Source organism: Brachyhypopomus gauderio, chromosome 19 (assembly GCF_052324685.1).
Source record: "Brachyhypopomus gauderio isolate BG-103 chromosome 19, BGAUD_0.2, whole genome shotgun sequence".
In the NCBI taxonomy this organism is placed as follows: domain Eukaryota; kingdom Metazoa; phylum Chordata; class Actinopteri; order Gymnotiformes; family Hypopomidae; genus Brachyhypopomus; species Brachyhypopomus gauderio.
In genome coordinates, this window is record NC_135229.1 from 9,764,617 (window position 1) to 9,775,996 (window position 11,380).

Genomic DNA, 11,380 nt, shown 5'->3' on the forward strand with positions numbered 1-11,380 from the left:
GCACGGTATATGAAGGGATTCAGTATAATTACATTTAAAAATCAAATGAAAGTGCAACATTTGAAGGTCGAATGTTAAAACAGATGAGTGGTTTTCCAACAATTATGTTTTACTGAAACAAAAAGTAACATACAACCATGGTTCACCAGATAAACAGGCCTTTATTATCCAGTGCTATTTATCTGACTATTTAATCAGGAATGATGTCAGTAAACTATAAAGTGCACACACTGATGAAATAAATATAAATACAGTTTAAATACAAAATCAAAAAAATGTTTAGTTAAATTTTGCATTTAAGATCACAACAAAACAATCAGTAACAGATACACGTGTGATACTTTAAACTGACACCACAGTTCTACAAGGACAAAGGCCCAGAACTGCTGAAGCAAACATCAAATTCAACCAGAAAAAAAAACATTTGTAATCAAAAACAGCTGCATGTTTACAATGACTTTAATGATTCTGTCAGTAAAGGCAAAAATCGAAAGATGCTTACAATGATGTATTACAGTGATGTGTAAGAGGAATTAGCTAACAGCCTGAAGGCCAACAGCCACGACTTTGTTGCAGACCACTAACCAGCACGTGATTCCAACACCACCTACAATAAACCAACAAGAAAAATGGGTTCAGCTTAGATGAAACACAAACACCTCAAAGGTCAGAAACATATGGTCATTTGAGACTCTTGGGCTACAATAACAGGCATGCAGTTTGTTTTGAAACAAATAAAAAACTGACCACTGAAAATGAGTTTGGAAATGGGAAACATCACTCCAGAAAAATAAATGAAACTGGGAATGTATTTTCCTTTACTGTTCCTTTTTCAGAATCTGAACACTTCAAAATCACCACCTTGTGTTGGCATTTCACACTGAAACACTTTTTCCCGATTGAGCTGTCGGATGATCCAGGCTCACCTGCTACTCCAGATGGAAAGGCCACCAGTCGCTCCAGTGGGGCGATCCACTTACTGGGCACCACTGTGACTGGCTCCGGGTAATACTTCCATATAAGGGAGATCATCAGGGCCGCCTAGCAACAAACATCAGCATTACAGTCAAGCCTGGGAAGGCTACCCAGCATGCAGTGCTGCAACAGACCGGCGCTACACAGGATCAAACCGTTTGGCTCCATTTCATTTGATAATGACACAGCTCCGGTGCGATAGAAGGGCTTTTCTACATTATATGTCAGACAGTTACTTCTGCTGTTACCCAATCTGGTTTCTCATATTATATGAAAAGCCTTTCTGCCTTTTCACACAATGGAACGCAAATTTCCCTCAGGATGATCAACGTTTGTCTTATTCTTACTGACCTAAGACCACATGCTGCTCATATCAGACATTTGATCAGTCACATGACACACTGTCATCATCAAGAACATGCAAGGAACCAGACATGATAACTTACTTGAAGAATGTAGAAAACTATGTTCACAATCCATTTGATTTTAGCCTGCTGAGCAGTCCTTGACTTTACTGCATAAAAAGAAAAAAAACAAGGAGCATGTAAGCATGCACACAGAACTACAGTCACATTTAAGAATGCACACATAACTAGTGACATTTAAGCATGCACACAGAACTACAAGCTCATTCATGTATTCAAATACACGCTCCTGCAGAGGTGTCTCAGACAAGCAGAGGTGTCAGACACTGGCAATTCATTTCACAGGTATATTATAAAATAACAATTAGATCAACTCTGCAGTGGTTTCATTGTTTCCAACAGCAGCTCCCATGATCTCTGTACTGGTTATTTAGCTGATGGTCCTGCCCAGAGACAGCCTGTTCCCAGGTCCCGTTACCATGGGTCTTGAGCTTGTCTGTGGTCTTGTTGATCTTGCGCTCCAGCCTGGCGTATCTGGCGAACTCGTCCATCATGCTGATTGAAGAAAGCTCCACCTTCATGTTCTGAATCTCACTTCGCATCTCCAACTCCTGTTCCGCATCTTTCTGAAGGACCTTTGACAGCTTACGGTTAAAAAGAAAAACAATATTAATATAATTAATCAGAAACCATGTTATATAGGGCCTAATAAAAAAAAATCTATAAGAATCTTTTATTCTGAAGCAGGTACATAACTGCAAGCTTTTCTAAGCAAACTCCAAACCCTTTTCTGAGCATAGAGCATTACAGCCCTTGGGGTAAACGTCCCATTTGGGTTTTAAATAACTTGTTCAGGTGATAAATTGAAAATTGACTATCAAACATTATATAAACCGGTCACATGAAGTCAACCATCCCAAACAGCGGCGGAGGTTAGCTACACCAGAACCTAACACAGGCCCACAGCTCTTCAGTCAACGAAGACAACGCTAACAAACATGTTGTCCCTGTTAGGAACTCTCCTCGAATGTTACTTACAAATGAGGAGATTGAAGGCAGAAGTGCTTTGACCAGGTTGCACAAAAACACAGACATGAGTACCAGAAACCAATTGTAGCCGGCGGACGCCATTTTCTTTGTGTATCAATCAAGATACGATACTAAAGATATGAGTGGGGGGAACAGAATTAACATGGATTTTATCATTAGCCTGATTCCAACAAAGTCCTAGACCCTGTTTGTATTATTTTAATACTTCGTATAGTACACAGAACAGAGATAAACTCTTCAGGTATCGTTGGGTTCCGCTCTCACTACCATGTTTGGTGAAATTCAGCTTCTTCGTTTAAAGCTTTATCGCGACCTGAGTGATGTTAGGAGTACTACCGCCACCTACTGTACAAACCGACTGTACACAAACATAAGCAACTGATCGGAGTGTCTCTGGGTCTTGTATTGTGTTAAAAAGGCATGCAGTAAGACTACCTGTTTATTTTAATGGGAAATTATGCAATCAAATTGGTTTTATCAGTTGCTCCAAGTCTTCAGATTTTTGTGTTAGGGTTTAGGTGTGCTCCGCCTTGGTTGTCGCTATGCCGAAACACTGGCCTTTTGTGGATGAGACTGCCTATCCATCACAAAACAAAACTTGGTTTTTTCAAAAGTAGCTATAAAATTTATCTTAAGTCTGGCTTTAAATAAAAGGCACGCCTCTCTCCACTGGCCCACCTTAGCTGGCTCTCTTTGCCTGTGGTCTAGTTTCCCTGTGCAGCACAGAAATACATATACAGTAGTAGAGAAACAGAGAATCAAGAGAAATATATATGATATATATGTGTAAATACACCATATATATTGATTTTAAGGATTTAGCAATATAAGTTTTTTTCAAATAGCAAGATTCTGCTTTGGATTACTTCTTTATGAGTTGAGTGATACATATAATCAGAACAGAAAATGCATGATATAGTATTTGTGTGTAACAGTATATTTTGTTAAGATAGCCATGTCACTATTATTGTTGTTTTTAAAGCTTTCTGGCAGGTTTTATGGACTAAAGTGGAGTTGAAACATAACTAAGCCTTTGAGAACTCTATAATGATCCTTCATTTGCTTCAGCTGTGATGGATATATAAACCCCACCCATGAAGGAATTCAAGGTGAGTTGCAATCATGGGAAAGAAAGGAGCTTCCACAAAAGCTGAGAGAGGAGATTATTTCATCGCACCTAAAGGGCCTTGGTTATAAGAAGATTTCCAAAAAATCTTTTCCAAAAAAAATAACATCCCAAAACTTATGGAACAGCTGCAAACCTGCCTGGCCGTGGAAGAAAGCCCAAAATTTCATCAAGGGCCCTTAGCAACTTAGCCAGGACAACTAAGAAAAACCCCCGTCTGAGTGCAAGACACCTACAGGATGACCTGATGAAGGCTGGAACAAGTGCTTCGGTAGCAACTATATAACGTGCACTAAATAAAAGAGGAATTCATGGCTGGACTCCAAGACGCACTCCACTCTTAACCACAAGGAACATCAAAAGTCGACTAGAATTTGCCAGGAGGAATTTGGATAAGGCTACAGAGTTTTGGGAGACAGTTCTATAGACTCATAAAACCAAACTGGAACTGTTTGGACATATGGACCAATGGTATGTCTGGCGTGCGAAAGGCCAGGTTTATGACCAGAAGAATACCATCCCCACAGTCAAGCATGAAGGTGAATCATTGATGATGTGGGGCTGTTTTTCTGCAGCATGAACTGGCAATCTTGATTTTGTACCTGGCATTATGGATTCTCAGAAATACCAGGTCATTTTAAAGAGGAACGTGATGCCATCTGTTGACAAATGAAATCTTAGCAATCATTGGACCGTCCAGCAACACAATGATCCCAAGCACACCTCCAAGTCAACCAAAGCTTGGTTGACAAAAAGATCCTGGAATGTCCTGGAGTGGCCTTCTCAGTCCCCAGATCTAAACCCGATTGAAAATCTTTGGTGGGATTTAATGAAGGCAGTTGCAGCACGGAAGCCATCAAACATCACTGAACTAGAGGCTTTTGCACGTGAAGAATGGGCCAAGATTCCAATTGACAGAAGTAAGAAGCTTGTTAGTACTTAACAAAAACATTTGTATTATACATAATTATATATAATATGTAATATTATAAATGACTCACCCATCCAAATTATCGGATTCAGGTGTACATGGCCACAAGTATATAAAATTAAGCACCTAGGCATGCAGACTGTTTTACAAACATTTGTGAAAGAATGAGTCGCTCTCAGGAGTGAATTCCAGAATCCTAAATATTCCACAGTCAACTGTCAGCTGTATTATAAGAAAATGGAAGTGTTTGGGAATGACAGCAACTCAGCCATGAAGTGGTAGGACACGTAAACTGATGGAGCGGGGTCAGTGGATGTTGAAGCACATAGTGTGAAGAGGTCGCCAACTTTCTGCAGAGTCAATCACTACAGACATCCAAACTTCATGTGGCCTTCAGATCAGCTCAAGAACAGTGTGCAGAGAGCTTCATGGAATGGGTTTCCATGGTCGAGCAGCTGCATCCAAGCCATACATCACCAAGTGCAATGCAAAGCGTCAGATGCAGTGGTGTAAAGCACGCCGGTTGTGGGGTTGTTTTTCAGGAGCTGGGATTGGCCCCTTAGTTCCAGTGAAAGCAAATCTGAATGCTTCAGCAAACCAAGACATTTTGAACAATTCCATGCTCCCAACTTTGTGGGAACAGTTTGGAGCTGACCCCTTCTTCTTCCAACATGACTGTGAAAGCAAGCTCCATAAAGACATGGATGGCAGACTCTGGTGTGGATGAACTTGACCAGCCTGCACAGAGTCCTGACCTCAACCCAATAGAACACCTTTGGGATGAATTAGAGCAGAAACAGAGAGCCAGGCCTTCTCATCCAACATCAGTATGTGACCTCACAAATGTGCTTCTGGAAGAATGGTCAAAAATCCCCTTAAACACACTCCTAAAGTGTGTGGATGGAAATGTGGATTAGTAGATTATATATAGAAATATAGTATACATCGATCCTTGTGATATTTTCACTTCCCAGAATAGTATGACATATAAATAAAATGAGAATAAAGGAGTCAAGTAGCATGTTTTGAAAATGCCAAATGTTTAAAAAGTAAACATATAGCCTAAAAGTAATATGAAATATAAACTTTAAAGGTGATCTAAGTTTAGCCAATGCCTTATTTTATTGGGCTATTTTTTTTTATAATAATGCAAATATCTGCATTGTTGAAAGTATTTAAAATAGTTGGCAGAAATGTGTACTGTTTGCGCTTATTAAATTTTTTATCAACTGTATTATTAGCAAGTCTGACTTTAAGATCTGACCCGCCCATCGTGTCCAGTCAAAACTACAACCACGTGTCTCTCACACAGCTGTGCTGAAATAGCGCACAGTGCTTTATATAGTTACTGGATACACAGTACACACAACTACACACAGTGCTTTATATAGTTACTGGAAACTACACACACAGGTGGCGTTAACATTATCGGCCCTGACCTCCCATTATATATTAGACTTACGGCCCTCCCAAATCCTGCTTAAGTAGCACGCATTTGCGTTTATTAAGGGGTCACAGCCTAAACACAAGACACCATCTCCTCGAAAAACTAATTTTGCATAAGCGTTTTGTCCAAAATCCTTGTTTATATTTGCGCCATTCCGTGTAAAGCCGGCGTGTGATTGACATGTTGACCCATCCAGACAGGTGCTTTGCTTTGCTTCACATTTGTGTTGCCAGGACGGTCGAGCCAATGAATCGTAAGATCCTGGGGCGGAGAGTAGACTTGTGCATCAGGTTGGTGGTAAAATGAGTAGAATAAAGAAAGAGGGATCCAATCCGGTCTCAGCTGGTTCGTGTCCGATACGTTTACGCTCGCGCACCACGGCGTTGCAAAGTTCTGCTGGGCGTGTATGTTTCACTTGATTACTCTGTTACTCTTGATATTTCCTTTTGTCGATATCGGCTACAGTCTATGCGGTCATGCCGAAAAGAAGCAAAGTAAGTTAAACTACGATTTATATTTTAGATGAGGCTATAACGTTGCTCGAGGAGGCTAGAGCGGAAAAAAAGTTGCAGAGCAATAAGAACGTGCATCCTGCACGCGACCCCGGCCTTACCCGTTATAAAATAACCTTTAGTCATTAAGCATTTGTGTTCCTGCCTGCGCATTTTTTTAACTTGATGCAATGAGTGTTCCGGTGAACGGACCGTGAAATAAAACACGGAGATATTTGTCGAGTAACCACGGGCGGTAATCGGGTGGTGGTGATGGAGAGCGCGTGCAGACGTCCGAGGCTCGCGACGCTACGGTTTTTGCGTGTTCTTGTCGATCGCATCTTTGCGTAGGTTTACTTTTTAAAGTGTAGGGCAATCTGGTGATTATGTGCATATGTTTCTGTCTAAAAGTTTGGAGATCGTGCGTCTGTAATCGTGTGCAACCACGTAACGCCGAGGACAGTTGTGCATTGACGCGTATGCCAACTCCATCTGGGTCTGCACTCGGGCACTGGAGGGTTTCGTGTCCTCTCTTCCCGTCCTCTCCGTTATCTGTTTAGCAGGTTCGGTAGTGACGTTCGTCGAGACTCTTTTTCTGGAATTGTGTCTTGCACGTTTTGATAAGATGTGCCTCAAATCTGTACCACTTGCATCGAATATAATATTGATATCTTATAATAACGCGTATGGGTGAGAGGCGCAGACACGTTCGATGTTGGTTATATTTGGATATTTGCGTGTCAGAATTGTTCGTGTTTTGCTTGGTGAATGAAGGCCATTCCCTTTGCATGGTACATTCCTGCAGTAAAATACATATCTTTAGCAAACTTTTGATCTATTCTTCAAGATCGCATCCATTTGCGTGTCATTAGTAGCCTAGTCTTCACCCAGACTAATACCGCCCAGCCTGCCCATCCCCCACGCGCACTTACATATTACATAATTCCCGGTAACTCGAAGGAGGAGGATGGAATAGCAGCAAGTCCCGCCCACTTTCCATTACGTTCATGTTTTGATTGGCTGACGAGCTCTCTGTTTTGTCCCGTGTAAATCAGGCTAAGAGCGACGCGGACGCAGCTGAGGTGAGTTTGGGTGTATGTACATATTTGTGGCCATGATATGAAAACGGATGTTTTTGGATTAGGCTTCACTGACAGCTTTTATTGTGACCTTCACTTCCAAATAAAAGCCAAAAAGGAGATCGGAGAGGCTTCAAGCTGTGAGTTTGTTTTTATTTTGTATCATACATTCTGTTTGGATTTTGATATTTGATTTTATTTGGATAGCAAGTGATGATTCTCTCACAATGCTTTTAACTTGTGCTTTAATTTATAACCATGTTGTTTTATAGAAACCAGAGACACTGAAGTCTGAGTCAAAACCAAAGGTAGTGCCTTCTCCTTACTCATGTGTTTTATACGGGTCTCCTAAAACACGACTTCAAAGATTTACATTTTATTTATCTGAAATGTTCAACAGAAGGCGCCTGCAAAGCCTAGGAAAGTGAAGGAGGTCGTGAAAGGCACCCATGGGGAGGAGACAGAGACTCCAGGCAGCCCAGGGACCGGAGCTCCTGCGGAGAACGGAGAGGTGAGCGGGGCAGTACTGGGAAGGTCTGGCTTCCCTCAGACCTGGAGGACTTCAGAATGAACATTTGGTTGACATCAGCATCGTTATTCCCACCGCTTCTACTTAGCTTGTACCAGCAACGTCTAAGATAATACTAGTTAGTTACTTTTCTGTCCATCCTGCTAGTTTGGAGAGTTTTACTGAAGTTTGGCACCCCTCAGAGACCCGTCATTAAAATCTTTACTTCCTCCATCATGATTATTACTCTTTTGCAGTATTTTTTTTGCAGAGTTTGCAGCCAGCCTCCACAACAGACTAACATGAGTGCTACCTTTAGGCTGGTGGCTGGTACTGTAGACTCTGTGTTGATGGCTTACCTTTAGATGTGCTGTGTGAAGCAGCGCCGTTTCTGATTGGCTGCCTCAACATTTTGTTTTGTTACCCAGGATGCATCAGCGGAGGCAGAAGATGAACAAGGAAAGAGAGAGAAGAAGAGGAAGGCTGAATAATGTTTTTTTTTATCAAAAAGTTTGTACAAAATTGTATTGTAGTTGCTCATTTATATAATCTATAAACACAATGTATGGATACTGATTAAACAGCTTTAGGAGGAGGTTTATATATTTTAAAAAAGACACTGGGGACTACTCCTTTAATTTAATTCTGTTTTGCCCGTCATTGTACCGGGTCAGGACGGGGCTGAATTAAACGGGTTTGCTTCCTCAAAGCATGATTTGTTTTGACAGAAAATTAGAGATTTGATCTTCACCAAAATGAATTCAACAAAGACCATCTGAGATTTGGAGAGGCCAGTATAACAGAGGCTCTGGAGTCTGTTGAACTGTATCTGTAGAGTAAGAACAGCCTGGCTTACATAAACACTCTGCCAGAGATTAGGTCCTGGCTCCCCTACACTGAACACATCCAGTGACAGTATAACCTTTCTGCAACAGATTACCATTCCATGGGCTATATAACAGACTTATGTAACTTGTGGGAAATAAGAAAAAATATATGTGTCACCATGAAGCCCCTGGCCCCTCCACTTGGGTGTGTGTAAGTGTGATCTGCATAAGTTTTGCCCATATATGTGTTTCCTTTGTGTGTGGTATCATGTGTGTGTGTGTTCATCCGTCTCACCTGTCATTTGGTTTCGTTAACGTTATGCATTGCAATTGGTTCTTGTTTAGTTAAGGTATTTAATGTGTGTCGATGTTGTGTTAGTGGCCTGTCTTTGTTTGAGTCCTCTCTGTGTACGTTGTATGTTTTGTGTCGTTAGCACTAGAAGCACAGATTTTGTCATTAAAACCGTGAATAATCTCGTCACGGCATCTAGCCTGCCCCTCGCCGTTACTGTGCAGATACGGTTCTGCCCCTCGCCGTTACAGTACAAAAACGGTCCTGACTATGTTGTTTAAAAGGTGTGGGGTCAGAGCTAATTGATTATAATAATTTTTTGTATTTTTATTGAATTATTTTATTAAACAGACATCATAATTATGATAGGAAATCAGCATTAAGAAAGAAGTTACACTTACAGTCTACATGTCAAGTGTTATAAATGAATACACCAGCACTAAACTACAAAACCATTGTATTCAATGTTCATAGTAGTGTTCATAGTAGTTTGAGGAGGCTGTTTTGTTCTTGCAGTTGTTGTTAGAAATGCTGTGCTTTAGAATTTACAGCACAAAATGATCTCCCATAGACTTTCATTGTGCATAATTTCAAAAGGGAGTATTCCTTTTCTGGACGTGTGATCTGGGAGTTTACCCTTTTCTCATTTTTCGGCCCCAATCCACTGTTTTGTTGCATCCAGTACTGTGCCACTCAGTAGCTAGCCTGATTCATTTGCTTATATCTGAATTTCGTTATAGTATCATAGCATTTGTTTAAAGATGCAGTGGGGACCTTTTTTGTAATTTTATATGCAATATGTTACTCAATCTTAATGGGTTTAAAATGGTCTTGTGTTGTGTAGCTCAGCTAATAAAATTGTTTTCCCATGTTAATAAAACTCTTATCCCATGTTAATAAAACTCTTATCCCATGTTAATAAAAGCTCTCTCTCATGTTCTTGGCTGTAGATAATCAGTAATGACCAATGTCTTTACTGTGAACTACCACTAGCAGTATTTTCAAGGGTTTAAGGTTATAAATTTAAATGTGCAGAGTATCAGGTTTTTTTCTGTTTGATTTTTTATGTCGTCTGTTTATCGATTGCTATAATATGTCAATAAAATTGTAACAACAATCATAGTGCATGGCGGGTGTGTTGACCGGGTATGTAGCTCAGAGAGCCTTTTGGTCTAACTGAAGCAGTGGTTGGTCTCTTCTGCAAACTCCTAGCCCTGGAATTTATTAATGCAGAATATTCAGTAAGAACATAACATAAGAGCATAAGAGAAACCATTCCTTCTTCCGGGTCACCCACTCATTCACAGAATTTAAATCCAGACTCAAAACTCATCTGTTTATAGCTGCATTTTCTTTATAAAACTTCCTCTGTCCTGATTGGAATATTTTATTTAATTTTGTTTTGTCTTCAATGTTTATTACCTCTGTCTAATTTTATGGTTGTCTTTTATTCTATGGTGTCATTTGGTGCTAGAAAGGTGCTTTTAAATAAAATGCATTATTATCATCATTATTATTATTATTATTATTATTATTATTATTATTAATAAATATGTATATCCTGTTCATGCAGCATAATAACAATAGCACATGTTGCACACAAACCTAAGTGAAAAGACACTAAACATTTAAGAGTATAAACTTTAGAAGAGTATCTGCATCAAAAGCTAAGTGCAGTTGTATACTCTCATATAACACACATCAGTAAAGACTCATCATCAACAACACCCTCTACATTCACCGCTTTAGAAATGGCAGGTGCTTGTAGTTCATGTGTCTTCTACTTGACATCAAAGATCCAGGGAACTTTTATCTGTTTTCTTTCAAATGATAAACTTGCTCTTCTATGGACCAAAATACTCATATACAATGTGGATTGTATGAATACCATTTCAAAATATGGTTAATGAAGTTTTCTTTGAGTATTTTTCTGGTGCAATTTTCACTAAATGTATCAGAACACATACATGTTACATCAGGCTACACTGATTTAAACTGCAGTAAATCTCAATGTCAGTCATATGCTAATTCATCATAAAAACCACCCAATCAGCACCCATAAACAAGTATCATATGGTGAGTGAATGATTGGCTGCCTGTAGTTTGTACATCCAGAGTTGTATTATTCTGATTCCTTGTGTCATTAATCAGCTCCGTTTGAGTGGTGTAACGGGCTGTCAATCAAGCATACTTATTAGAACATTAGGACCACCATACCTTCCTCAGCAAGGAAAAATTAGTCAGTTCTATCATATTCTGTTATTTTGTATTGACGATTTGCTGAATGTT

The 11,380-nt window shown here is 39.9% G+C and overlaps 2 protein-coding genes across 3 annotated transcripts; one reads left to right on the forward strand and one right to left on the reverse strand.

Moving 5' to 3' along the window:
- Positions 1–88: 88 nt before the first annotated feature.
- Positions 89–2,699, reverse strand: get1 (guided entry of tail-anchored proteins factor 1). The gene is made up of 5 exons (XM_076981166.1): positions 2,379–2,699; positions 1,819–1,984; positions 1,422–1,489; positions 927–1,041; positions 89–607 (listed from the first exon to the last, which is right to left on the reverse strand). Exons 1-5 carry the CDS (start codon positions 2,469–2,471, stop codon positions 534–536), a joined length of 516 nt encoding a protein of 171 aa, XP_076837281.1. The 5' UTR covers positions 2,472–2,699; the 3' UTR covers positions 89–533.
- A 3,482-nt stretch (positions 2,700–6,181) lies between these two features.
- Positions 6,182–10,604, forward strand: hmgn1a (high mobility group nucleosome binding domain 1a). Of its 2 annotated transcripts, none has more exons than XM_076981462.1 (6): positions 6,182–6,298; positions 7,441–7,467; positions 7,575–7,604; positions 7,737–7,772; positions 7,865–7,975; positions 8,401–10,604. In XM_076981462.1, the coding sequence occupies exons 1-6, from the start codon at positions 6,197–6,199 to the stop codon at positions 8,461–8,463; spliced, it is 369 nt and encodes a 122-aa protein (XP_076837577.1). In that variant the 5' UTR covers positions 6,182–6,196; the 3' UTR covers positions 8,464–10,604. The 2 variants fall into 2 exon arrangements, with proteins under 2 accessions (XP_076837577.1, XP_076837578.1); XM_076981463.1 differs by having other exon boundaries at positions 6,230–6,388.
- Positions 10,605–11,380: the final 776 nt, after the last annotated feature.